The following is a 27,020-nucleotide window of genomic DNA, read 5'->3' as shown; positions in this document are numbered from 1 at the left end:
GGTTCATTATATTGATTATCATTGTTTCCTCCTTTGTTAGAGGAAGGTGTCTCGTTGAATAGCACATGAACACTTCCTTCCACCCAGTGTGACCTTTTGTTGTAGACTTTGTGGCCTTTGTTTTGTGGGGAGTATACCAGAAGGATTCCTTCATCGCCTTTTGCATTAAACTTCCCAAGCTGGTCTTTCCCGTTGTTGAGAACATGACATTTTCATTCAAAAGGTTCTCAGATGAGTTGTCTTTGGTTTTCTTCCATTTGGCAGCTCATAGTGGGTTTTGTTCAGGAGGGACCTCATCATACACTTGTTCACCAAGTAGAAAGCAGTGTTTATTTCTTTTGCCCAGAAATTTTTGGCGATTCCACTGTCAATGAGCATTGTCCATGCCCTGTCTTCTTGAAATCTGTTCTTTCTTTCAACAACACCATTTTGTTGTGGAGTCCTTGGTGCTGAGAAGTTGTGTGTGATTTCATTTTTGTTACAAGCATATCAAATTTGACGTTTTCAAATTCTGTCCTGTGGTCAGATCTGATGCATACTACCTTCAATTTTATCTTCACTTGGATCTTCTTGACAAAGGCCATAAATACCTCAAAAGTCTTATCCTTTGTTCTAAGAACCAGTGTCTAGGTGAATCTTGAATTTGGCAGACCACGAACCAGGTCCTTCTGAATTAATTTATTCAGAAGTGAGAAGCTTGCATGCCCCAATCTTCTCTGCGTCATCATCAACTGAATTCAAGTATCTCATATCACCAGCTTGTAGAGATTCAAAGTCAGCAACGTAGATGTTCTTGTTTCTTTTGGCCCTAAGACCACTTTGCCAGTTACTAGATTGGTAACTGTGCACACTTTTGATAAGAACTCTATTTTGTTCCCTTTATCACAGATTTTAGAAACACTCAGAAGACTGTACTTCAGGCCATCCACATAGTACACGTTCTCAATTAAGTGTCAAAGAGACTTTCCAACTTTTCCAACACTGACAATTTACCCCCTCCCTTTTTCAAAGGATACATTCCCTTCCTGCAAGGCTTTTAATGAGAAGAAATCCGTGGTGCTTCCAGTCACGTGCTTTGAGCATCCACTGTCCATGGTCCATTGCAGTCCACTTCCTCTCACTGTTCCCTGCACATGCAAATTATGGGTTAGATTTAGGAACCCAAACTAGTTTGGGTCCCTTGTTATGATAAAAGGGATGGATAAGGGCTTTTCTAGTCCATGCAACCAACATTCATTTCTTACGAGCGGTACCTGGTCCCTTGTTAGTAGTTACTTTATTAGTAAACACTTTGTTTTTCTGAACAGATTGAACCCTGGCCTGGCAATTTTCTTTAAAGTGCCCATTTTTCGACAGTGGGTACACATCCAGTTATCAGGAATAATGACGTACTTGCTGTGAGGGTTGTAAGGAGTTTTCTCCCTTTGGAACCCGATTCCCCGCCTATTTTCACTATTGTTGAAATACATGGCAGTAACAGCATCTGAGGACCTGGTCCACTTCAGAGATTTCTCAAGATCAATTTTTACTTTCTCCAATTCAGCTTGAAGTTGCCGATTTTTCTCAAGTTCACCACATAGACTAGTTTTTACATCCGTTAATTCCTTTTCAAGCTTGATATGTGTCTCACTAGCTACTTTCTTCCCTTTCCAAACACTCACAATCCTATGTTCTCTTTTGAGTCCCTCAATGGTTTCCTCTAGGTCAGTGATTATCACTAAAAATCATCCCTCTCTTGCTCAGTGGCAGTAAATTTTTCTTCTAGAGTGTGTTTCTCATTGCTAAGACCTTCTATTGTTTCCTTTAAGTCAACAACCACTATATCAGGCCATGTCTCTCATTTTCTGCACTAGTTATTTTTTCATTCAGAACTTCCTTTTCTTTTTCAAGATTAGCTATGGTCTCATTTAGGTCCACTACACAAACCACCAGATCATCTCTAGATTGTTCAGCTTCTCCTAGTTCTATGGTCAGGATCTCCTTATCATTATCAAGTCTATAATAAGCATCAATTAGAATATTTGCTAATGACCTTAACTTCTTAGAAGAGTAGTATTTCTCTTAACATCCCTGAAATTTACCTTATCATTTTCATCTTCTTCAGCATCATCAGACTAAGCCATCAGTGCAAACAGTGAGTCATACTTCGTTGCTTCAGTTTCTACTTCCATCATGGAGCTTTTTTCTGCATCTGATTCCCTTTCTGATTCACTGGAGGGGTCTCCCTAAGCAGCAAGAGCCTGCTTCACAATATTGTCAGCTGCACTTTTTCGACTGAATCGTTTGTCTGGAACCAGGTTCCTTTTTGTTGCCTTGTCAGGGTTTTGTTTGTATTTCTCCTATTTCACAAGTGGATAGTCTTTGATGAAATGCCCTGGCTTTCCACACCTGTGATAGAGATCATTGTTCCTTGCCTTAATTGAACTGCCCCTCTTTGGTATACCACCATTCCTTCGAACCATCTTTTGAAATCTTTTAGTAAGATAGGCCATATCACTATTTTCTTCACTTGAGTCACTGCTTTCAGCCTTGAGTACCAGGTTCTTTTCCTTCTTTGGCTCTCTCCTTTCACTGTCTTTATTTATTTTCATCTCATATGTCTTTAGATTACCAATCAGCTCATCCATGGTTAGAGTTTGTAGATCTTTAGCTTCAGTGATGGCATTTAGCTTACTTTCCCAAGAACCAGGTAGAACACTGAGGATTTTCCTTACAAGCTTGTTTCTGGGAATAACATCTCCAAGTGAATGAAGCTCATTTATGATGGATGTGAATCTGATGTGCATATCCTGTATAGACTCATCATATTTCATCCTGAAGAGCTCATACTTTGTGGTGAGCATGTCAATCTTGGACTATTTAACCTGAGTAGTTCCTTCGTGTGTGGTTTGCAACGCTTCCCATATTTCTTTAGCAGTATCATAAGCTGAGACTCTATTGTACTCATTGGGTCCTATACCACATACCAAGATTTTCTTGGTGCGATAGTTCTTTTCTGCGGCTTTTCTGTCAATATCACTGTACTCCTTTCTGTCTTTCGGCACTATTGGTCCAGTTTCTTCAAGCTTCTTCATAGGAACATGTGACCATCACAGATGATGTCCAACAGTTCTGAATCTTCGGCCATTATAAAATCATGCATACGAGTTTTCCACCAGCCGTAGTACTGACCATTGAATCTAGGAGGTCTGTAGGTTGATTGTCCTTCCTCAAAGTTGGGTGGAGCAGCCATTGAGATCCTTTCTAGGTGTTAACTTTTTAGAAAGAACCTGCTCTGATACCAATTGATAGCTTATATGAGTTCATCAAACTATAGAGCACCTGATCCTTTATGAGTTTCTATTGAGAATACTTATGAAGCAGTAAGTAAAAGAGACAAGGAATTTTTACGTGGAAAAATCTCACATAAGGGGACAAAAACTACGACCTACACTTGTAGGCTTTCAACTTCACTAACTTGTAATCTCACTATTACAAGTCATTTTATAATAACTCTATTACAAACACTTCAACTTAACTAACTTATGATACTCTTACCACAAGCCATTTTGTGACTCTCTAGTTACAAAGACTTTAAATTTATGACTAAACCTAGTCACAATATAAACTCAAAAAGTTTACGGATTTTGGGTTTCCTAAAACATAGCTTCTAAGAAAGCAAGATAGGAGTTACAATGAAGAACAAATAACAAGATTACAACTCAACTACGGATACACATAGACTCATTGTGAAACTGATCATTTAGTGGAGTTTTCTTCTTGTTCTTGATACACTAGTGACTTCAATGCCGGATGAACACTTTTATGCTTGAGAGAATATCACTAAATGTACAAGTGAATATTTTGTGCCTTGCACCAGGTTGTTATACTACAAAAGACATCACAATGATGATGTCAATTCTTGGTACATGCTTCTTCCCAATGAGAAGTGACTGTTGCACTGTCGCGTGTACAGTTGTAGACAGTCACTTTCTGCAGTTGCGTTCTAGCTGTATAGTTGACTTGTACTTCTGCCAGAAAATCCTAAGGGACCAGGTCCCTATTGTGTTCCTCTTTGTAACAGTTGCGGACAGTCACTTTCTGTTGTTACGTTCCAGCTGTACAGTTGACTTGTACTTCTGTCGGAGAACTCTAAGGGACCAGGTCCCTGTTGTGTTCTTCCTTGTGGTTGTTCACTCATTTGCTGGAGATCAGACTAGACATTGTTCATTTGAAATGTATACCAGGTGGGTCAGGTTCTTTATCTGATTCTTGACAATAAGTTTGTTAGATCATCAAAACTTAAGAAGCATAAGGCAAAGACATTGAAAACCCATCACTATGGCATGATAAATGGGTTAACCAGCTAAGCTATCTAAGGGAGCACATTCGGGGTCCTCTCATGGAGCATAAATTGAACCAAAGACTAAACTCAATTATCGTTGATAGGAAATTTCACTTAAACAATATTTCCCTAGTCCTCCCAGAAGAAATTGTCACAGAAATTCATAGTACCTACGTTAAGTAAGTCCCACCTATTTAATTGATACAAAATGAATATGAGGGTCCTAACTATGACTGGATTTGGAAAGTCAATACACTTAGAAAATTAAGACATTTTCTATGGACAATGATCCTAGATAGACTACCTACAACTCACATGCTCTCCAAAAGGAAAATTTGCCCTAATGGGATGTGTTCCATCTGTGGAATAGAGAGGGAAGATATCGAACTTATCTTCTATAAATGTACCTACTCTAGGACCATTTGGGCTCAAACTGGCACTCACCATAACTATCCTTAAGCCCAGAACGACAAAGGCATAATGTTTAACTGGCTAAAGGAGGTCCTAAGCTCTACAAAACCTTTTAACAATCATATTAATTGGTCGGAGTTCCTTCTCTTCCTTATTTGGCATATCCGGATTACTAGAAATGAAATAGTTTTCAATAATAATAACTCCTCTCCTAACATTAACACCCCAATAAATAAGGCAATAGAGTATGTATACGCAACTAACAGTTAGCCATATAGCCTAGAAAAGAAGTCATCCTCAACAAATGGGAACCCCATAATACCAACACATTCAAGCTCAATATTGATGGGGCATGCCAGGGTAATCCAGGGAAAGGTGGCACAGGGGGGTGTCTTTAGGGATAGCAATATGGATACTAGGGTTTAACATGGGAATTCAGCACGCCACCAACATCTACATGGATGCATTGACACTATTCCATGGAATCAATATTGCAATTGAAAAGGGGCTACTACCATTAGTAATTGAGACATTTTGTCTAGAATTAATTAATATGATCACTAACAATGGTTGTCTCTGCCAAAATTTAATTGATGATTGCAGGTCCCTATTGAGGAGCGCGAATAATCCACCACTGAAGCATGTGTTTAGAGAAGCTAATGGAGTGGCGGATCAGTTAGCTAAAAATACATGCAATTTGGACATTTTTGGAGTTTTACTCACCCATCCCCCCCCCCCCCGCTTTGGTATTTCCTGAATTTGAAAGAGATGGATTAGATACCATGTTACCTACGTGTCACGACCCAAACCAAAGGGCCGCGACAAGCACCCGGTACCTTACTCAACCGAGTACCAATGCAACATATCTTTCTTATCATATTATCATGAGTAAATGAGCCAGAAAACTCGTCATGAGATAACAAGAATAAAACATAAGGGAATACTCAACATATGAAGACCCAACATGATATACAAACTTATATATGTGACATACGGGCCTATAAGGCCGACATGACCATTAGTAAACTCGAAACATAGGCCGACAAGGCCATACAAGTATCCATACACCTAATATCTGTCTACAAGCCTCTAAGAGTACATAAAATCATAAAGGTTGGGACAGGACCCCGCCATACCAATCAATATATATCCAAAGCATACTGACCAAATAGGCAACTCCGGAGCAAGTGGAGTGCACCAACACCTTCGCTGAGCTGATAGCCTACTAGGAGGATTGTCAAGCTATCAATCGGGACCTGCGGGCATGAAACGCAGTGTCCCCAAGCAAAAGGGATGTCAGTACGAATAAAGTACCGAGTATTTAGGCAAGAAAGCATAAACAAGAACAGTAATGTAAAAAGAGAGATAGAGAAGATACAACCTGTAACATCTGAGTGCCTCTGGGGTTACTGATATAAAATAGATAATACATATATATACATAAACTTTTTAAAACATTCGCCTCTGTGGGCATCATCATCATATCGTACCCGGCCTCAAAGAGGACTCGGTAAAAGCGTACCCGACCATTATAAGGTTCGGTAGAATCGTACCCAGCCACATGGAGCTCGGTAAACCCAACTGATCAGTGGTTGCACAATAGGTGTCGTACCCGGCCAACTATAGCGCGGCTCAGTAGAGTAAAATAGATACTATATATAATGCATGCTAGACTCATGGAATCACCTTCTAAACCTTTTGGAGTGACTTAAGAATACTATGGACATCCATACCCTCAATATGAACCTTAGTAGGATTCAAGGATCATACACACTTGCTTAGAATAATTTTATAAGGAAAGAACAACATGGACAACCTTAGTTACTAGGAGTAGATCCATTATGAAGTAGCGTATTCATTTCACTTTAGATCATGCCAAAAGAAAGAAGAAAGTGCCTTAACATACCTTAAACCCGTTGAGTCCCTAATCCCTTCCAATCAACTCTTCAAACAAGTCAACTCAATCTATCATAGTATAAGGAGATTCAAAATCAGTGTTGAGCAAAGGCTAAGTCTATAACTTAAGCTAGTAGCTCGTTTACGTAAATTTGGGCAGCATCTCCCTTGTAACAAGGGCCTCTTCCAATACCATATACCAACAACAATTACCAGAGCAATCCATCAATACATAATTATCAATATTAAGACACCATATAACAACAACAAATCACAAATACATTACGACGAGCGGCAAGCTCCGATTGGAATCCGTATACCCCTTATCAATCCTTATAGACTTCTTACTTCAACATAAAAGTATCATTAATATGATAATGAAGACATTAATCAATGATTCCATCCTTAAACCATATATTTATAACAACGAAAATAATCCACAACTTCAACTATCCTCAATTAGCAACTTTATTCACTAGTTCATGTCTAGCCCATCCATTTAACTTAATCAACATCAAGATAACCTTAGGCACAAGCAAGATCACAATATACATACCTTATACAGTAACTTCAAGTCAAAATCCAAGTTATATTCAGTTTACAACAACCCTTAATAGCAATACAACACCATAGAAGTGACTTAAGCTAATCCAAGTATTATCTTGTAGTTTATCATCCTAACAACTTAACCAACATACAAGCAAGATTAAGCACAATTAGTAGGCTGTTATACTCACCTTATACAGCAGCAAGAACTTGGAATTTTATCCAAATACAGCCCACAACAATCCTCAATGACAACACAACCTCAAAGAGGTGTTGTTCTTCACTAGAACTAAGTTTTGATGTTGAAATATGGTGTAATCACTTCAAACCCTTGTGGTATATGTTTAGGAGGGTTAGGAGAAGTTTGGAGACGAATTTTAGTTGAAAAATAAGCAAAAATAGGCGTCCAAATCGTTTATAAATTGACGTAGGTCAACCACCGCCTAAGTGGGTCCCATTGGGAGCTGCTTGCGCGGTCTCGCGAAAATACGAATATCTCTCTACTCCGATGTCGTATTGACGAACGGTTTAATGCGTTAGAAACTAGACTCGTAGACCTTCAATTTGGTAGGTAGAACACCCCATGATTCCAAGTATATTTGGAGAAATGTGTAGATACATTTGACCTAAATTTCAGCAAATTTATGAATGTAACTTGTGATGGCCTTTGCCAACTCTTGTTCCACAATTTGCTTGCCTTCAAAATGTAGAAAATGAATATCATACGACTAAAATAACTAATAGAATAACCTCCTTATCATATTAATAACCCTAGTCTCACCCCAAAGTACATGTTATAACATTCGAAACTTGTCGACTTTCGACGAAACTTATTTTCTTCAATTGGTTTAGCTTCTAAGATTTCCAACCCTCTTGGTACTCGTTATTCATTATCTTAAATATTTGTAACATCCAAGGTAACATGATTAACTTACTTTATTTGCTTCCAAATATAATCTCATTTCCGAGCTTACATCAATGACTTACGACGTACTCTCACATATGAAAACTTGGGTGTGTAACACTACGCTAATCTCACCTTGTAATAACTCTTGATGTTGCGCTTAGTTGAATAAAATCGTTATTACCCCCAAAACAAAAAAAAAAAGGCAAGCCTTAGAAAAGTTAAAATATCTCTCTCTTTTCCATCCCGAAATGTAATAGAAAAATTAAATAAAAAAATAATTGAACTATTGAAAACCGATACCCAATAACTAAAACAATTGAACAAACAAACAAATACGTAAATAAACACACAAGTAATAAATATCCTTTCATATAGGATACCTCAACCGTAATTTGAAATATGCAATGGCCCTCCCCGCCTTTACGGTCACTGCCGCCAACTCTCCACCGTCGACGTCTCCGCATCCGCCACTTACTCATTTCGTTGACAAAAATGCCGCCACCACCACCTACCGCCGTTCAAAATTCCAATTAGCTCTTAAGAACCTCAGCAATAATCTCGACTCTACTGCTTCATGGACCTCGTTAATAGCCAATCACTGCCGAAACGGCCGTTTAATCGAGGCGGTTTCCGAGTTCACCCTCATGCGGATTTCCGGCTTTGAACCGAATCACGTTACCTTTGTTACTCTGCTCTCCGGCTGTGCCCATTTTCCTGCGCAAGGTCTCTCTCTTGGTTCTGCCCTTCACGCATATGCTCGAAAACTTGGGTTGGATACTCAGAATGTGAAAGTGGGTACTGCTATTATCGATATGTATTCTAAGTTTGGACTTCTAGAGCTTGCTAGATTGAGTTTTGATCATATGGATGTCAAGAATAAGGTGACCTGGAACACCATGGTTGATGGTTTCATGAGAAATGGCGATCTCAAGAATGCAGTTAAGATGTTTGATGAAATTCCTGAAAGAGATGTCATTTCTTGGACGGCTTTGATTGGTGGATTTGTCAAGAATGGGCTTTTTGAAGAAGCTCTAGTGTGGTTTCAAGAAATGCAGTTATCTGGGGTGGAGCCTGATTATGTAACAATGATCTCGGTGCTTTCGGCTTGTGCTAATTTGGGGGCTCTTGGTATAAGCCTATGGTTGCACAGATTTATCTTGCAACGTGAATTTAAGAACAATGTTCGTGTTAATAACACGTTAATCGATATGTATTGTAGGTGTGGATGTGTAGAATTGGCATGCCAGGTATTTGATAAAATGCCCGAGAGAAGCTTGGTTTCATGGAACTCGATCATTGTAGGTTTAGCTGTCAATGGGCATGCAATGGATGCTCTACAATATTTCAATTTGATGCAAACGGAAAGGTTTAAACCAGATGCTGTGACCTTTACAGGAGTTCTCACCGCATGTAGCCATGCTGGTATGGTTGAGGAGGGACTAAAGTATTTCAAAGCAATGAAAAGAGTTCATAGGATTTCTCCAAGGATTGAACATTACGGGTGTATAGTTGATCTTTACAGCCGTGCTGGAAGATTAGAAGATGCATTAGGTGTTATTAAGAATATGCATGTGAAGCCAAATGAAGTTGTATTAGGGTCTATATTAGCAGCTTGTCGAAATCTTAAGGATGTAAGACTAGCTGAAAGGCTAATGCATTATATCTACGAGTTGGATCCGGGTGGAGATTCAAATCATGTGTTGCTATCTAATATATATGCTGCAGTTGGAAGTTGGCACGGAGCTAGCACTGTGAGGAAGAAAATGAAGGATCTCGGAATACAGAAGAGACCAGGTATCAGTTCCATCGAGACTGATGGTGTTGTTAATGAATTTGTGGCTGGAGATAGATCCCATATCCATTCACAGCAGATTTATGCAATGCTTGAGCTTTTGTCAGGTGAGCTAAGAGTGTCTGGCTATGTTGAAGATAATGTGAATGAATCATATGAATGTGGTTGATAACTTTCATTTCTATGCAGCACATAATATAAAGGAGCAACTTTTCGCTTTGAACTAGACTGATCAAGTTGTGTAGTTCAACTTATATCTAATTATTGAGATGGCATAAGAACAAATATTGCACAAATAAGTACTGCAATGAAATGAAGGGGCTTAAGCCCAACGTGGTAGCAAGTCACCCTACTAGGGAAAGTCCATCATCTTCACAATCCTTTTCAAAAAAAAAAAAAAAACATCACTTTTACAACCGTTTTGTCCATTGTTTCTTTTTCTCAGCAAATCCTTTAGATCTTTTTGCATTCATGGCTTTGAGAGTGTTCATTTGTGATAGAAAAAACTATGTTTCATTCTTAACATTTCTTAGGAATAAAAAGGACAACTTTGCATCAAACCATATATACATTTCAGCTAGTTATGAAATTCTACTCCAAGCAGCTAGCCTAAGCCCATTAACACTTTCTTAGTTTAACATGTGTTTGGGCCAGAAACAACAAAAACAGAAGCTTGAATTCCATATAGCCTTTACCATAAACTTGGAAATATAGCTAAAACAAAATTAGTACTGCATCAACAAGAGCTGCCGGATTATAGAGAGGGGTAAAAAGCTATGGAGTCCGGGGTTTCTTCGGATTAGCACCATTGTGGTGCAATGGATCAGGACCAGCTGGAATTCCCCTAAGCTCCCAATCAGCAAACTTGTCATTAATCTTCCCTGCATGATTGTAGTTTCCTTGCAAGCCCTTCCCAAAAGCAGCCCACTGGCTTCCTAAAACCTGCATGCATATTTGGTAAGTCTAGTTTTAGAATTACTTAGTCATAGAAATCAGCAGAGGATAAAAGATGAGAGAAAAAGGTGAAATGCATCAGACAGTCATATAGGCAAAGTTAACACCTTTCTGTTTAGTACTCTCACAGAAGCAACTTCCTTTTGTGAAATGCATTTTGAGCTACTAATGCTGCACCCTGCATCAAAATAAAACAATGATCAAACACAGAAAAAAAACTTTGTACATACATAACAATTCCTTAGAGAGAGAGAGAGAGAGAGAGAGACCATGAGATTCTTGAACAACCAAAACAGACAGCAAGAGGAAAAGTGTGAAACATTTGGCAGTGAAATTAGACATTTCAGAAGCAAACAGAAATGCTGTAGATGCAAGTTCTTGATCTAAGTGAGTAAGAAACAAATGGATAAAGATATGGAGTACACATAAAGTGAAGTTAAAGCCAATTTATAGAGCAAAGATAATGATGAGCCATGCAGCCATTTAGTATATCATAGGAGTAATAATTTTATGACAGGACAGTGCAGTTTTTAAACCCTCAGGTGAGCTCATCTCATTATATCCTTCTTTCAATTTTATTTCGATTGCTTTCTCTTTAAAAAGTAATTAACCTTTCTAAACTCTTCTCCCGGAATTCAATTAGATCATTCATTATGGGACAAAAGGAAATTGTCATATTAAAAGTTAAGTTACTAATAGTATTACTTATTCTTACAATCGCTTCTCCAAAATCACCTAAATTTATCAAGGTTTCTTACTTTCAAATATGCAATTTAACCAAGCAAGGAAAATGTGTAAGATATGACGTCAAAGTTAAAAAAGTATTAGTATGCTAATCAGTTTTTAATCTGGATTTCACTCTTCAAACTGCACCCCTTCTACCCTTTGCTCTTCTAATCGATCTTTTGGGTATAGACATGTAGACTCCTAGATTTTTAAAGAGCAGAAGATGTATGTAGAGAGTAGAATATAAATTAAAGAACGTTATTATTTTGAACCTTTGGTTGCTTTGGACCAAACCTATCAAACCATTTTTTCCCTGAAATAAGTGTTGCGGAAGCCAAATGTATAGAGTGTGAATAAGTCACAACTACTATACCAAAAATTATGACAGCCACCAAATAATAAATAAGACAATAAAGCAATAATAAAGGGAACACCAGAATTTACGAGGTTCGGCTAATTTTGCCTACTCCTCGGACACAACCAATATTTTATTCCACTCCAAAAATACAAGTGAAATAATACTAAAGAGAGAAGATACAAATGCCTTAAACAGATGAGAAGGCAAATGAGAGGTGTGTTTCAATCCTAAACATTAGGCCTTCTTTTATAGGGGAAAAATCCCCCCAAACTTAACTCCCAACCAATGTGGGACTTTGGCATTTTGCCAAACTTCAACAAATCTCCACCTTGGCAAAATTCCACATTTTCAATTCTCTCTCAATAACAAATTTTGGTTGTGTCTTCATCTTCAATCTTCAGTGTTCAACAATGTTGATCAAATCCAAACAATGTTGAAACTTGACCGCAGTCACCACCTTTGTCAGCATATCAGCAGGATTCTCTGTAGTATGAATTTTCTTCACCGTGACTCCACCTTCTTCTATGATTTCTCGTACGAAATGATACCGAACATCAATGTGCTTCGTCCTTGCATGATAAACTTGGTTCTTCGCTAATTGAATAGCACTTTGACTATCACAAAAAATTGTGATACCTTTTTGTTCAACACCAAGCTCCTTTAGCAATCCTTGAAGCCAAATTGCCTCTTTCACAGCATCTGTAATAGCCATGTACTCTGCCTCTGTTGTAGACAAAGCAATTGTTGACTGCAAAGTAGACTTCCAACTAACTGGTGCCTTTGCAAAAGTAAACACATAACCAGTAGTTGATCTTCGTTTGTCCATATCACCCGCAAAATCTGAGTCACAATATCCAACTACAAACTGATTGTCTTCCTGCTCAAAAACTAACCCGACATCTACAGTATTATGAATATACCGTAGAATCCACTTCACAGCTTGCCAATGCTCCTTCCCTGGATTGTGCATATATCTGCTAATAACTCCAACAGCTTGTGAAATGTCAGGCCTTGTGCAAACCATTGCATACATCAAGCTACCAACAGCATTTGCGTATGGTACCTTTGACATATACTCTCGTTCAGCTTCATCCATTGGCGACATAGTAGTACTTAGCTTAAAATGGGAAGCAAGTGGAGTACTAACTGGCTTAGTCTTGTCATCTATGCCAAAACGTTGAAGTACTCTCTTCAAATATTCCTTTTGAGATAAACAGAGTTTCTTTGAACGTCTATCTCTAATTATCTCCATGCCAAGAATTTTCTTTGCCTCACCCAAATCCTTCATCTCGAACTCCTTCTTCAGTTGAATCTTCAACTTATCAATTTCTTCCGAATTCTTGGAAGCTATCAACATATCATCAACATATAGGAGAAGATATACAAAGGAACCATCTTTAAGCTTGTGCAAATACACACAATGATCGTATTTGCTTCTCTTGTACCCTTGCCGCAACATAAACTCGTCAAATCGCTTGTACCATTGTCTAGAAGATTGTTTCAATCCGTACAACGATTTTTCAAGTTTGCACACCATATTTTCTTTTCCAGCAACTTTGAATCCTTCTGGCTGAGTCATGTAGATTTCCTCCTCCAAGTTTCCATGTAAAAACGCAGTTTTTACATCCATCTGAACTAGTTCCAAATCCAATTGTGCTACCAAAGCCAACATAATTCTAATGGAGGAATGTTTTACAACTGGAGAAAACACTTCATTGTAATCAATTCCCTCCTTTTGAGCATATCCTTTGGCCACCAATCTTGCTTTGTAGCGAACATCTACTTGGTTAGGAAATCCTTCCTTCTTTGCAAATACCCATTTGCACCCAATTGCTTTCTTTCCCTTCGGGAGATTGGCCAATCTCCATGTATGATTCTGATGAAGGGACTGTATCTCATCATTCATGGCAATCCTCCACTTATCTTCTTCTGAACTTTGAACAGCGTCTTTATAAGTAGTAGGAACATCATCAGCTACAATTGAGGTTGCACAAGCAACCGTCTCTATGAGACGAACAGGTTTCGTTATTGTTCTTTTTGGCCTGCTGGTTGCTATTGATTCAAGTTGTTGTTGAGATTCCTGAGTTGGAATCTCCTCTACTGGCTCTCCTTCCAGAGGGTAATCTTCATTTGTTTCCTCCTCTGCTTCTTGTGTAGGAAAAATAAATTTTCCCTCAAACTCCACCTGCTTAGAAGCACCTTCATTTTGTTTGGTATCTTCTGTTACCTTATTTACCATAGCAAATTCATCAAAGGTAACATCTCTGCTGAATATTACTTTCTTTGTCATAGGACACCATAAGCGATATCCTTTGACTCCAGAAGTAATTCCCATAAAAATAGCCTTCTTTGCCCTTGGATCCAATTTTGACTCCGTCACATGATAATATGCAGTTGAGCCAAACACGTGCAAAGAGTTATAATCTACAGCAGGTTTTCCGTACCATTTTTCAAATGGTGTTTTGCCATCAATAGCAGCAGATGGTAGACGATTAATGAGGTGGCATGCATATGTAATTGCCTCAGCCCAAAATTCTTTGCCCAAGCCAGCATTGGACAACATACACCGTACCTTCTCCAGCAAGGTCCGGTTCATACGTTCTGCCACTCCATTCTGTTGTGGTGTATGTCTAACAGTGAAGTGTCGGACGATGCCATCATTTTCACAGACCTTATTGAAATGATCATTTTTGTATTCACCTCCATTGTCTGTGCGAATACACTTGATCCTCCTGCCTGTTTGATTCTCCACCATCGTCTTCCATTTGAGAAAAATTCCCAGCACTTCATCTTTGTTTTTCATTGTATACACCCACACTCTTCGAGAAAAATCATCAACAAAGGTTACAAAATAGTGCTTCCCACCCAATGAAGGTGTTTTGGAAGGACCCCAAACATCAGAGTGTACATAATCCAAAATGCCTTTAGTATTATGGATCGCTGTACCAAATTTAACCCTTGTCTGTTTCCCTTTGACACAATGCTCACAAAACTCCAAGTTGCAAGCCTTTACTCCTTTTAACAATCCTTGATCTGATAGAGTTTTCAAGGATTTTCCTCCAGCATGTCCCAAGCGCATGTGCCATAGCTTGGTTGCTTCTGCCTCTTTGTCGTCACTGGATGTCACTGTCGCTGTCCCAATAACTGTACTGCCACGATAGCGATACATATTATTATTCTTCCGATTAGCCTTCATTACCACTAGTGCACCAGAGCATACTCTCATCACTCCATTTTCTGCAATGATTTTGAACCCTTTTGATTCTAGGGCTCCCACAGAGATGAGATTCTTCTTCAAATCCGGTACATATCGAACATCTATCAATGTTCTGATCATTCCATCATGGTTCCTTAATCGTATTGAACCAATGCCATATGAGGTAAGAGGGCTGTTATCCGCTGTGTGGACGACTCCATATTCTCCTTCTTGAAATTCCACGAACCAGTCCCTGTTGGGACACATATGATAGCTACAAGCCGAGTCCATCAACCATATGTCTGAAGATGTTGATGACTCTGTTGTAACTAATGAGAAGTCTGAATCATCACAATCAGCTACATTTGAATCCATAATGGCCTTTCCATTGTTATGTTTGGCCTTATTCTTCAACTTCGGACAGTCTTTCTTCCAGTGCCCTTTTTCTCGACAAAAGGCACATTCATCTTTGCTGGGTCTGGATCTTGACTTGGATCTTCCCTTCTTTGTCCTCGTTTGATTTTGAGGACGACCCCTCACAAATAGTGCTTCTCCTTCTCCGCCCTTCTGTTTTTCTCGCTTTCTTTGTTCATAGCTGTACAAAGCCGAACAAACTTCTCTGAGAGAAACTTCGTCATTTCCATGGAGTAGAGTAGTTTCAAGGTGCTCGTACTCATCAGGAAGTGACGCCAACAACATCAAGGCCAAGTCACCATCATCATAAGTTGTATCCATATTTTGCAAATCTGTAACCAACTTATTGAAACTGGTGATATGTTCATTCATCGTGGTACCAGGAACATAGGTGAAGTGAAACAGTCTCTTCTTCATGTACAATTTATTTTGACTGTTTTTCTTCAAAAATTTATCCTCCAGTGCTTTCCATAATTTACTTGCAGAAGTTTCCTTTGTGTATGGATATTTCTGCTCTCTAGCAAGGTAGGATCGAATGGTACCGCAAGCAACACGGTTGATAATTCTCCAATCTTCTTCTCCAATAACATCTGGTTTCTTTTCTTCAATGGCCAGATCTAGCCCTTGTTGAAAAAGGACATCTAGAACCTCGCCTTGCCACATCCCAAAATGTCCGGACCCGTCAAATATTTCGACCGCAAATTTCGCATTTGACACAATTCTTGTCATAAGCGAAGATGCCAATGATGACGTATTGTTGACACTTGATGTAGATTCTTCTTGTTTATTGTCTCCCATCTTTGACACAAATATTATTTAATAGCTGACGACACAAATCAAGATTATTTCCTTTCTGGTGTGGAAGATCAGACTAAGCTGCAACCACAGAGCATACTCAGACAGAACCTTGACTCAGTTACCAAGATAAATCTTTTCTGATGTGGAAGATCAGACTATGCTGCAACCACAGAGCATACTTAGACAGTACCTTGGCTCTGATACCAATTGTTGCGGAAGCCAAATGTATAGAGTGTGAATAAGTCACAACTACTATACCAAAAATTATGACAGCCACCAAATAATAAATAAGACAATAAAGCAATAATAAAGGGAACACCAGAATTTACGAGGTTCGGCTAATTTTGCCTACTCCTCGGACACAACCAATATTTTATTCCACTCCAAAAATACAAGTGAAATAATACTAAAGAGAGAAGATACAAATGCCTTAAACAGATGAGAAGGCAAATGAGAGGTGTGTTTCAATCCTAAACATTAGGCCTTCTTTTATAGGGGAAAAATCCCCCCAAACTTAACTCCCAACCAATGTGGGACTTTGGCATTTTGCCAAACTTCAACAATAAGTTCAAAACAAGTTTTTCAAATTCTGAAACAAATTCCAGTTTTAAAGGGCAAGCTGAGCAAAATGTCACTGACATAATCCTACAGAATCTTAGTCGTCGGATTCAGATGAAAGTTGTAATCACCACATTCTATATAGGATAAATAATATTTTCAAGATTTTAGTAAAATATTACTATCGATATTACCTGATACCAATTGCGACTTTAAAGTTTGAGACAAGCTATTATCACTCGCTCGTTATTAAAAGTCTAATTAAAGCATAATGTCACCACACAGGAATTCTTGGGATACTACATAATATATAATGTTAAGAAGAAGAGCAAAGTACAAGTGCAAGTCCAATTTAAGGAGGCAAACTGTTGTTACTTATTCTTTAAAAGTAGTATAGACCAATGATAATTAAACAGACAAAGCAGTAAATAAGATATTATGACGTGATCATATAGTACTAGTAAACCAACATGTAGCTGTACATAAGACCCATAGAACTCCCAGTTTCAGTTATACTTTATATATTCGCAGAACTGATCCTCTTTCACTGTCACCTTTTCTTCAATATACTCCATTTGATTTCTTACTCTAAGCTTTAAGATTGACGGCCTCTGTCTAAAACAGCTGCTTTCTTATCAACTAAAAGAAGACAGTACCATTTTAATGCAAAGGACACCTGCGCCTCCTTTTGCATCAGTTTTCAACTTTTCAACCCAATAGGTAAGTTTGAGGATAGTACAGAGGATAACGAAGCTGGGATTTTTGACATTTGAAGCAGTGCTGACGGTCTTAATTAATAAGTGTAATCATTAGATATGATTTTTTTTTGTAATATACTCCCTCCGTTTCATATTAAATGAGATAGTTTGACTCGGCACGGAGTTTAAGAAAAAAGAAACTTTAGGAGCTTGTGGTCTTAAAAGCTTATGGGGTTAAAAGTTTGTGGGGCATGACATTTGTGTGAGTATAAAAGCTTCTCATTAAGGGTAATCATTAGATATGATTTTTTTTTGTAATATACTCCCTCCGTTTCATATTAAATGAGGTAGTTTGACTCGGCACGGAGTTTAAGAAAAAAGAAGACTTTAAGAGTTTGTGGTCTTAAAAGCTTATGGGGTTAAAAGTTTGTGGGGCCATGACATTTGTGTGATTATAAAAGCTTCCCATTAAGGGTAAATGAGTAAAATTAAAGAGTTTAAAGTTGAATTATTTTAAAATTTAAAAATGTGTCATTTATTTTGGAACAGATTAAAAAGGAAAGTATCTCATTAATATAAAACGGAGGAAGTAGCTTAGTATATATGTATAGTTATTAGCTATGTTACTTGGACTCTTCAAAAATATTGTTGGGTGCGTGTCGGATCCTTCAAAACACGAATGTGGAAGTACTTTTGAAGAATCTAAGCAACATAGCCTATTAGCATCAATATTTAAAGTTCATGCATTACCCTTTTTCTAAGTTATAGTTTAGCAATATAATTGACTATATTCCAATAAGTATATGTTCATACTTTAGGCGAAAGATAAAGAAGAATAAAACTATATGATTTATTTCTACTATCTTATGTTTAGGCTGATGACTAATTCTCATTTGTTTCTCAAAATATTATTTCACAAAACTGTAAAATGAAAATTTTTGCTATTACGCGTCCTTTAAAAGTCAGAATTAAGAGAAACGATTACTTATATAGAAACTTGGTGATACTACAAAATCTTTAAAATGGAGCAAAGTAAAACTTCTATTCTAATTTTAGGATATAAACTGTTGTCACTCGTAGGGATTTCTGATTGAGCCAAGGCAATGGCAGGAATCTCTGATTGTCGATCACAGACACTGACAATTCCTACGGTCTGTTCCGTCCCTATGGAGGAAGGTGCAACAACACCCTCTCCAGAGTCCGTCGGGGGAGAGTTGTCCAGATGAATTACTGTTGGGGGCGCCGTCTCAAACTCCACTTTTCGTCTCTTCGACGGCCCCTCCTCTTCCCCAGTAGACGGTGATTCACCCGTTGGGCGAAGGACATCGGTCAGAACCTCGTCCTGAGAAGCGGCCCTCGCAGGAGTAACCAAGGCCGCAAACTCAACTGAAGCAGCCCACGATAAAGGTCGGGTAATAGGTATCGCGATAGGGTGGGCAGACGCTGCCGGCTGACGAAAATCTAACGTAGGGGCCCTTGCTCTCCGTACTCTCGCTGACAACGACAAACAACGCGTAAGAAGCTAAGCAAAAAGAGAGAGAACAGTAGACAAAGACGTCATCTCACCTGTAAGGGGCCTGCGTCCGAACCTCTCATGAAAGGTCGACCATGTGCGTATCCCCACTGTATGGGGAAGTATGGCATCCACCCATTCATGGATACCTTCGACGGGCAGAGGGGGCAATCTCTCGGCTGCAAAGACGTGATAAAGTTTAGTACCCACAGAAAACGGTCAAGCATTTCACCGACTAAAAATACAAACTTACGCGCAAAGTTCCACTTCCCAGGGAATCTCGTTCGGTCCGCCACAATATGCTCAGTCCGCACATAAAAATAATTCTCGTAGAAACGACGGTTGGTCCTGTCGTCCATCTTTACCACTAGACTCCTCGGCCCTCGAGGACGCACGTGAATCATCGAACCGCGAATAAGTTGAGGTGCAAAGATGCTGAGCATATGGTCCAAAGTGACCTCGCGACCGGCGAGTTCCGCATACTTGAGCAGCATAAGGAATAACTTGTATAAATATGGCGAAAGTTGGGTGGGGCACACTTCGTAGAAACGGAAAAAATCCACCACCAACAGAGGAAAAGGGAATGTGTACCCTACAATGAAGGGGTAGGCGTAGAACACACAGTACCCGGGGTGGTTGAAATAAACTATGTCCTTTTCCACTGTCGGCAGCATATCAACGTAACCGGGGATTCCCACCTTTCTTTCAACTCTGCAATACCTCTCTCCCTCATGACAGAGTGAACAAGTTCCGGTTCGACCCCGACGGGAGCATTAAAGCCAGTCGGCTCTCTCCCAGGGCGGGACAAGATCTCAATCACTGATGGGACCTCCTTGTCCTCCACTGCATCTGCCCCTCCGGTGACCTGGGCAGCACTTTTCGGCACCGGATTAGCAGCAGGGAGACTGTCACGAGAAGAATCACCAGCCATTCTTGTCAGAAAATACACCAAAGAAATAACAGAAAGAAGAGATGAAAGTTTTCAGTGAACAAGGGGGCACGCAGAAATTTGAGATATCAGGAAGAAAGTATATCAGCGGGATTCTCCCAAGTGAAAGACAAAGAAGTGTGTCAATCAAATGACAAACTTCCTCTATTTAGAAGAGACATAAGTCCCCCGAGCACGAAACCCAAGAATTGCCAATCGAATCTGATAGAGCACGAAACGTTTCAGTACCCCAGGAATATGTGTCATAATGGCAAGAACCACGAAACAACGCTTCAATACCAAATGACGTTTCGGTTCCAAAACCGTCACAACGGTCCATAGGGATCGACAGAACGCCGCCACTCCGCTAAAAACACACAAAATGTGACTAAGGAACGGAGAGTCGTAAGTTAGATTTCTCTCGAATTCATGACAATCATGATCCGTTTGCCGAGCCCGACATAGGACAACCCCGACAGACGGAGGGACTAACTGTATTGGTCAAAATCTGACTGTCACGAACAAGTTGACCGACGCCTCGCCTAAGTAACCAGGTAGTGAAAGTTGATATAGTCCACTCCACTTCTCCTCCCTAACATTCGATGAGTCGGTAAGAGCGGCACCTAAAATCACAAATAAGACACATTGACGGCAAGAGGACGTTGAGCCAAGCAAAGGGCAAGGATGCCCTGACTATATATATAGCCAAGGAAAGCTTTCAGGAGGGGGGGGCTGCTACCTCCCATCTCTCTCTAAAAAATAAAAAGCTCTCTTCTTATATTCTGGGTAGAGAAGAAGTGGCCTAGAGGAAAATATGTAAACTTATTTCCTCATCGATTGATGTGAGATACAACATCGAATCTTAATAAGATCATTCATATTTCTTTCATCCTATGTGAGATCCTTACTATTAACTTTTCGATTTGGAATTAATTAGGTATGACTAAGATTTACCCCTTCATCTTTGATTGATTTGTTCAACAACAACAGCAACAACAACAACATCCCAGTATAATCCCACAAGTGGGGTCTGGGGACGGTAATATGTACGCAGACCTTACCCCTACCCCGAGGGGCAGAGAGGCTGTTTCCAGGAGACCCTCGGCTCAAGAGAGCAACAAGAGACAATATATTAGTACTATCAATAGACTCATAGTAAATAACATAAAATACATAACATAAAATAACAAAATAACAACAATATAAGAAATATAGGAAATACGAAAAGGATGTAAGGTATACTAATATCCAACAGATATAGCCCTGCATCAGTAGCTGATCAATAGCATCCTAAGTCTAACTCCTAAATGGCTAGTCTCCCTCTAATGCGCTATAGTAATATTCACAAACTTCCCCCTAACCTACAACCTTAATGCTCGACCTCCACAATTCCTTGTCAAGGTCATGTCCTCAGAAATCCTAAGTCGTGCCATGTCCTGCCTGATCACCTCCCCCCAATACTTCTTAGGTCTCCCTCTACATCTCTTTGTGCCCACCATAGCCAGTCGCTCACACCTCCTCACTGGTGCATCAGTGCTCCTCCTCTGAATGTGCCCGAACCATCTGAGTCTTGCTTCCCGCATCTTGTCCTCCATGGGGGCCACACCCACCTTCTCTCGAATATCTTCATTCCTAATCTTGTTCATCCTTGTATTCCTGCACATCCACCTCAGCATCCTCATCTCTGCTACTTTCATCTTCTGGATGTGTGAATTTTTAACCGGCCAACACTCGGTCTCATACAACATAGCAGGCCTAATCACTGCTCTATAAAACTTACCTTTTAGTAACGGTGGCACTTTTTTATCATACAAGACTCTCGTTGCTAACCTCCACTTCATCCACCCTACCCCTATACGATGTGTGACATCCTCGTCGATCTCCCCGGTCCCCTGAATAACTGACCCAAGGTACTTGAAACTACCCCTCTTAGGGATGACTTGAGAGTCAAGCCTTACTTCCACTCCTGCTTCCGTCGGCTCGGCCCCAAATTTGCACTCGAGGTATTCCGTCTTCGTCCTGCTCAGCCTGAAACCTTTAGAATCAAGGGCATGTATCCAAACCTCTAGCCTCTCATTGACGCCGCATCGTGTCTCGTCAATTAGGACTATGTCATCAGCAAATAGCATGCACCATGGTACCTCCCCTTGAATATGATGTGTTATGGCATCTATCACCAGGGCAAATAGGAAAGGGCTGAACGCAGACCCTTGGTGCAACCCCGTAACAACCGAAAAATGGTCGGAGTCGCCTCCTACTGTCCTAACCCGAGTCTTAGCTCCATCATACATGTCTTTAATCACCCTAATGTAGTCAACCGGGACCCTTTTAACCTCTAGGCATCTCCATAGGACCTCCCTAGGAACCCTGTCGTACGCTTTCTATAGATCGATAAACACCATGTGGAGATCCTTCTTCTTATCCCTGTATTATTCCATCATCCTCCTAATAAGGTGGATAGCTTTTGTGGTAAATCGACCCGGCATGAACCCAAACTGGTTATCTATAATAGACATCGTCCTTCGCACTCTCATTTCTACCACTCTCTCCTAGACTTTCATGGTATGACTCAATAATTTGATACCCCTATAGTTATTACAGCTCTGAACATCGCCTTTGTTCTTATACAGTGGAATCGTTGTACTCCACCTCTACTCTTCAGGCATCTTATTAGTCTTGAATATAACATTAAACAACCCAGTAAGCCATTCTAAGCCTGCTCTACCCACACACCTCCAAAGTTCAACTGGAATTTCGTCTGGCCTGGTAGCTCTGCCCCTCCTCATTTTACGCATTGCCTCCATGACCTTACCGACCTTAATGTCCGTACAATAACTTAATTCATGGGGGCTGTTGGCATTCCTCAATTCACCTAGCATAATATCCTGATCCCCTTCTTCATTTAGAAGTTTATGAAAGTAGGTCTGTCATCTCCTCTTAATCTGGTCATTCCCCATCAAAACTTTGTCGTCATCATTTTTTATGAACCTCACTTGGTCCAGATCCCGAGCCGTCCTCTCTCTAACCTTAGCGAGTCAGAATAACTTCTTCTCCCATCCTTTGTTCCCTAGTTCCTCATACAAACGAGCAAAAGCTGCCGTCTTAGCCTCCATTACTGCCATCTTCGCCTCCTTCCTAGCTACCTTATATCTCTCATTGTTCGCTCTCTTCTCCTCCTCTCCAAAGCTCCCTACGAACTGCAGGTACGCTGCCTTCTTCGCTTCCACTTTATCTTGGACAACTGCATTCCACCCCCAGTCTCCTTTGTGGCCACCGGTGCGGCACGAAGATATCCCTAACACCTCTTTCGCTGCCTTCCATATACAATCAGCCGTCGTCGACCACATAGTGTTTGCGTCTCCACTACTTCTCCAAGCTCCCATTGCCGATAACCTTCCTTCCAACTCCTGAGCTTTATCCTTAGTCAAGGCGCCCCACCTAATCCTCGGACGGCCTCGTACTGACCTCTTCTTCCTCCTTATCCTAATACCAATGTCCATCACCAAAAGCCTATGTTGCGTTAATAGAGTCTCACCTGGGATAACTTTGAAATCCTCGCACAACCTTCTGTCGCATCTCCTGAGGAGGAGATAGTCAATCTGAGTCTTCGCCACCGAACTTTTGTAAGTAACCAAATGCTCATCCCGATTCGGAAAACTTGAATTCGCAATCACTAGATCAAATGCCTTGGCAAAGTCCAACAGCGAAGTGCCCCCTCCGTTCCGCTCCCTGACACCAAAGCCACCATGCACCTCAGTATAACCAACTGCAGACGCCCCGATATGACCATTGAATTCTCCTCCTATGAATAACCTCTCCGAAGGCGGAATACTACGAACGATTTGTTCAAGAAGGTTTTAATATCTTTTGATCGAACACACATATATTTTGTATCGCTATAAATCATTGCATAAAGTTAAATTATTTCCAAATAAGGAAAGAGGTCATTCTTTTTTGCACGGACTAAAAAGAAAATAAGTTCACATAAATTGAAACGGAAAGAGTATTTATTGCAATTTTTACGTATAAATTTATGTTCCGTGTTAAAAGTGTTGGGTTTAGTTGAACCCAACCGTATAAGATATTGTGACGTGATCATCAGTACAAACACTACTAGAAAAACATTAATTTGTGACTGAAATTTTCAACTGAAAATGAAGTAGTCGCTAATGGGACTACTTTTGCGACTGTTGTAGTCGGAAATAGACTGATTTTTTATTACTTTTTTTTAAAAAGAAATTTGATTATTATTCCAACGAAAGTAGTGGAAAAATAGCGGGCCAATTTCCCGCTATCACTTTTGCGACCGACTCGGTCGGACAATAAAAAATCAAAAATATTAGTTGACCAACAAAGCGACTGTGTCGGTCACAAAGTTAAAATTAAAATGGTAAAAGAATATTTAAGTGGGTTTGCGACCACGATAGTCAGAAATCTAAATTTAATATTTCGGATTTATGCTAAAGCCCTGTTTTCCCAATTTCTGTCGCGCCCTATTTTCCCAATTTCTGGGCGCCCAATTTCCCTCCTCTCTTTCCCTCTTCTCTTTCCCTCTCATATCTTTTTTCTTCTTTGATTTCTCTTCCATTTCACCCGCGAGGCTGATTGTTCTTCGAGTTCATATGTGCGAATGACAGAGGCAAACGACTGAAGGAGACAAAAGGCTGACAGAGGCAAACAACTGAAATCTTACGGTAAGAAAAGATAGAAGTAATTAGTTTTGTTTGCTGGTCACATTATTTTTAAATTGTTGCAAATTGAAAGCTTCAATGCGCTTTTGTTATGTATAGATTTCCATATATAAACTTTATTCATAGGACCAATTGACTTTTTGGGGTACTTTGTTAAAGAAATCTGCCTGTGGTATACATTATTGATAGTAATGTCCACCATGTCTGTAGCATTTCTGGCTCCCTCTGCCAAAACTTTATCCAACTATATGTTGTGTCGAACATTAGTTCCTTGTATCGAACCAGCAAAGTAGAAACCTAAAAGAGAATTATGCATCACTGTCTTTGAAGGAATAAAATAGTGGACACACACTTCACTTGCATTCAAAGTGAAATTCATCTTGGACTTTCAACTTTCTGGTGCAAAAAAAAAAACTCACACTCGAGTTCTCACGCGCTTTGAGCTTGAATTTAGACAATTATAAAGACACATATTCTTGCTAATGAAACAGAAAACTTACAATTTCACAGAAGTAAAACAAGGCTTGTACATAAACTCCTATCTTCATATTGATAAGTAAATTCAATTGTAAAAGAGATTTGAGAGGAACATTTTACAAAAGCTATGCTAGTTATATATGAAATGAACTAAAGACATATTTAATACTCTAGGATTCTAGTAGACTAGAAGTCCTTCCGAGCCCTAAAAAATACGAGCAAAAATGCATACTTGTTGACAACACTATAGGAGAAAACATACGGTAAATGCTCAACATAACCTGGAATCTGTGATGATTATGTGCAGAGCACATCAGATTTCCATACATTAAGAGTCTAGATCAAAAGTGATAAGTATAAAATGAAGCAGAAAAAGATTTAGGGCTATATTTGACTGCATTATATGGCAATTTACTAAATCATGACTACATTATATGGCAATTTACTAATTAATATGTATTGTTTTACATATCTTGGATTTATTTTGTGTAGATGGAGCTTGCACATCGTAGATGGATGTATAATCGAACTTATCCTAATCGTAGTGGGTTGAGGGAGGAATTTATAGAAGGGGTTGCCGAATTCATGGCTAAAACAAAAATACTTCATGAATTTCTCAGTGAAGGGGTGATTAGGTGTCCTTGTATGAAATGCAAATGCGGAAAGTTATTACAACCAGATGTTGTTAAAGTTCATCTTTATGAAAAAGGGTTTATGGAAAATTATTACGTGTGGACTATTCATGGAGAGGATGTTGCTAGTGTTGGTAACGTTGATTTTCAAAAAGATTTTAATAGTGAAGGTAGTCCATTAGCAGAGAATAATGCTGAAAATTCTCGATTCAGTGAAATGGTTAGGGATGCTTTTGTGATGCACTCGGGGGCTCAGTCTGAACCAAATGATGATGCTAGGCATTTCTATGAATAGTTAGAGGAAGCAAGTCGTCCATTGTATAAAGGCTCAATGCATTCTATATTGTCTGTCGCAGTTAGATTATTAAGTATTAAATCAGATTCAAGTATTTCTCAAGCGGGCATGAACTCTATCATTGACCTTATGAATGAACTTAGTCCGAATAAAATTGACCTGCCCAAAGATTTCTACACAGCAAAGAAATTGGTTTCTAAGTTAGGACTTTCATCAGAGAGGATTGATTGTTGTGAGAAAGGTTGCATGTTATTCTATAAGGATGATGCAGCCTTAGAAAATTGCAAATTTTGTAAACAACCTCGTTATAAGAAAGCCATAAATTCAAAAAAGAAGAAGGTTCCAGTTAAGTCGATGCATTACTTACCCCTTATACCTAGGTTAAAGAGGTTGTATGCATCAATGAGCTCTGCTCCTCATATGAGATGGCACCATGAAAATAAAAAGCCACCTGGTATTTTGTGTCATCTGTCAGATGGAGAAGCATGGAAGCATTTTGATAGGTTGTTTTCGAATTTTGCTAGTGAACCTAGAAATATTAGGTTGGGTTTATGTGCAGACGGATTCACCCCTTTTTCTATCTCTGCTGCACCATATTCATGTTGGCCAGTGTTTGTTACGCCGTATAATCTTCCTCCTGAGCTGTGTATGACAAGTTCATATTTGTTCCTAATTTGCATTGTTCCAGGTTCGCGCAATCCGAAAAGTTTGATTGATGTATACATGCAACCTTTAATTGATGAGTTAAAGTTATTGTGGCATGAACGTGTGGAAACATATGATATATCAACTAAACAAAACTTCAGATTGCATGTTGCTTTGATGTGGACTATAAATGATTTCCCTGCTTATGGAATGTTGTCCGAGTGGTCGACTGCAGGAAAGTTAGCTTGCCCAACTTGTATG

General features: G+C 39.4%; 4 protein-coding genes across 4 annotated transcripts; 1 reads left to right on the top strand and 3 right to left on the bottom strand.

Annotated features, from left to right (window-relative positions):
- Positions 1-1,271: 1,271 nt before the first annotated feature.
- On the bottom strand, positions 1,272-2,627 carry LOC138881536 (uncharacterized). The gene is made up of 4 exons (XM_070161770.1): positions 2,349-2,627; positions 2,146-2,225; positions 1,830-1,996; positions 1,272-1,717 (listed from the first exon to the last, which is right to left on the bottom strand). Exons 1-4 carry the CDS (start codon positions 2,625-2,627, stop codon positions 1,272-1,274), a joined length of 972 nt encoding a protein of 323 aa, XP_070017871.1.
- A 5,827-nt stretch (positions 2,628-8,454) lies between these two features.
- On the top strand, positions 8,455-10,099 carry LOC104220469 (pentatricopeptide repeat-containing protein At1g05750, chloroplastic). Its single transcript, XM_009771347.2, has one exon. It carries the CDS (start codon positions 8,489-8,491, stop codon positions 10,043-10,045), a length of 1,557 nt encoding a protein of 518 aa, XP_009769649.1. The 5' UTR covers positions 8,455-8,488; the 3' UTR covers positions 10,046-10,099.
- A 551-nt stretch (positions 10,100-10,650) lies between these two features.
- On the bottom strand, positions 10,651-11,172 carry LOC138882063 (protein CLAVATA 3). Its single transcript, XM_070162406.1, has 3 exons — positions 11,090-11,172; positions 10,938-10,974; positions 10,651-10,818 (listed from the first exon to the last, which is right to left on the bottom strand). Exons 1-3 carry the CDS (start codon positions 11,170-11,172, stop codon positions 10,651-10,653), a joined length of 288 nt encoding a protein of 95 aa, XP_070018507.1.
- Positions 11,173-23,054: 11,882 nt separating this feature from the next.
- Positions 23,055-23,402, bottom strand: LOC138881535 (uncharacterized). Its single transcript, XM_070161769.1, has one exon. It carries the CDS (start codon positions 23,400-23,402, stop codon positions 23,055-23,057), a length of 348 nt encoding a protein of 115 aa, XP_070017870.1.
- Between the last annotated feature and the right edge of the window lie 3,618 nt (positions 23,403-27,020).

Source organism: Nicotiana sylvestris, chromosome 11 (genome assembly GCF_000393655.2).
Source record: "Nicotiana sylvestris chromosome 11, ASM39365v2, whole genome shotgun sequence".
In the NCBI taxonomy this organism is placed as follows: Eukaryota; Viridiplantae; Streptophyta; class Magnoliopsida; order Solanales; family Solanaceae; genus Nicotiana; species Nicotiana sylvestris.
Note: the sequence above shows the minus strand (reverse complement) of the source record. Positions and strands in the feature narration are given on the sequence as shown.

Coding starts and splice junctions, on each gene's coding strand:
- LOC138882063 (XM_070162406.1), bottom strand. CDS start 11,172: ATGTCTAATTTCACTGCCAAATGTTTCACACTTTTCCTCTTGCTGTCT. Junction 10,975..11,089: donor GAATCTCATGGTCTCTCTCT/CTCTCTCTCTCT, acceptor ATGCATTTCACA/AAAGGAAGTTGCTTCTGTGA. Junction 10,819..10,937: donor TGAGAGTACTAAACAGAAAG/GTGTTAACTTTG, acceptor ATATGCATGCAG/GTTTTAGGAAGCCAGTGGGC.
- LOC104220469 (XM_009771347.2), top strand. CDS start 8,489: ATGGCCCTCCCCGCCTTTACGGTCACTGCCGCCAACTCTCCACCGTCG.
- LOC138881536 (XM_070161770.1), bottom strand. CDS start 2,627: ATGGATGAGCTGATTGGTAATCTAAAGACATATGAGATGAAAATAAAT. Junction 2,226..2,348: donor TCATCAAAGACTATCCACTT/GTGAAATAGGAG, acceptor CTTGCTGCTTAG/GGAGACCCCTCCAGTGAATC. Junction 1,718..1,829: donor TGCAGAAAATGAGAGACATG/GCCTGATATAGT, acceptor GATGATTTTTAG/TGATAATCACTGACCTAGAG.
- LOC138881535 (XM_070161769.1), bottom strand. CDS start 23,402: ATGGGAGCTTGGAGAAGTAGTGGAGACGCAAACACTATGTGGTCGACG.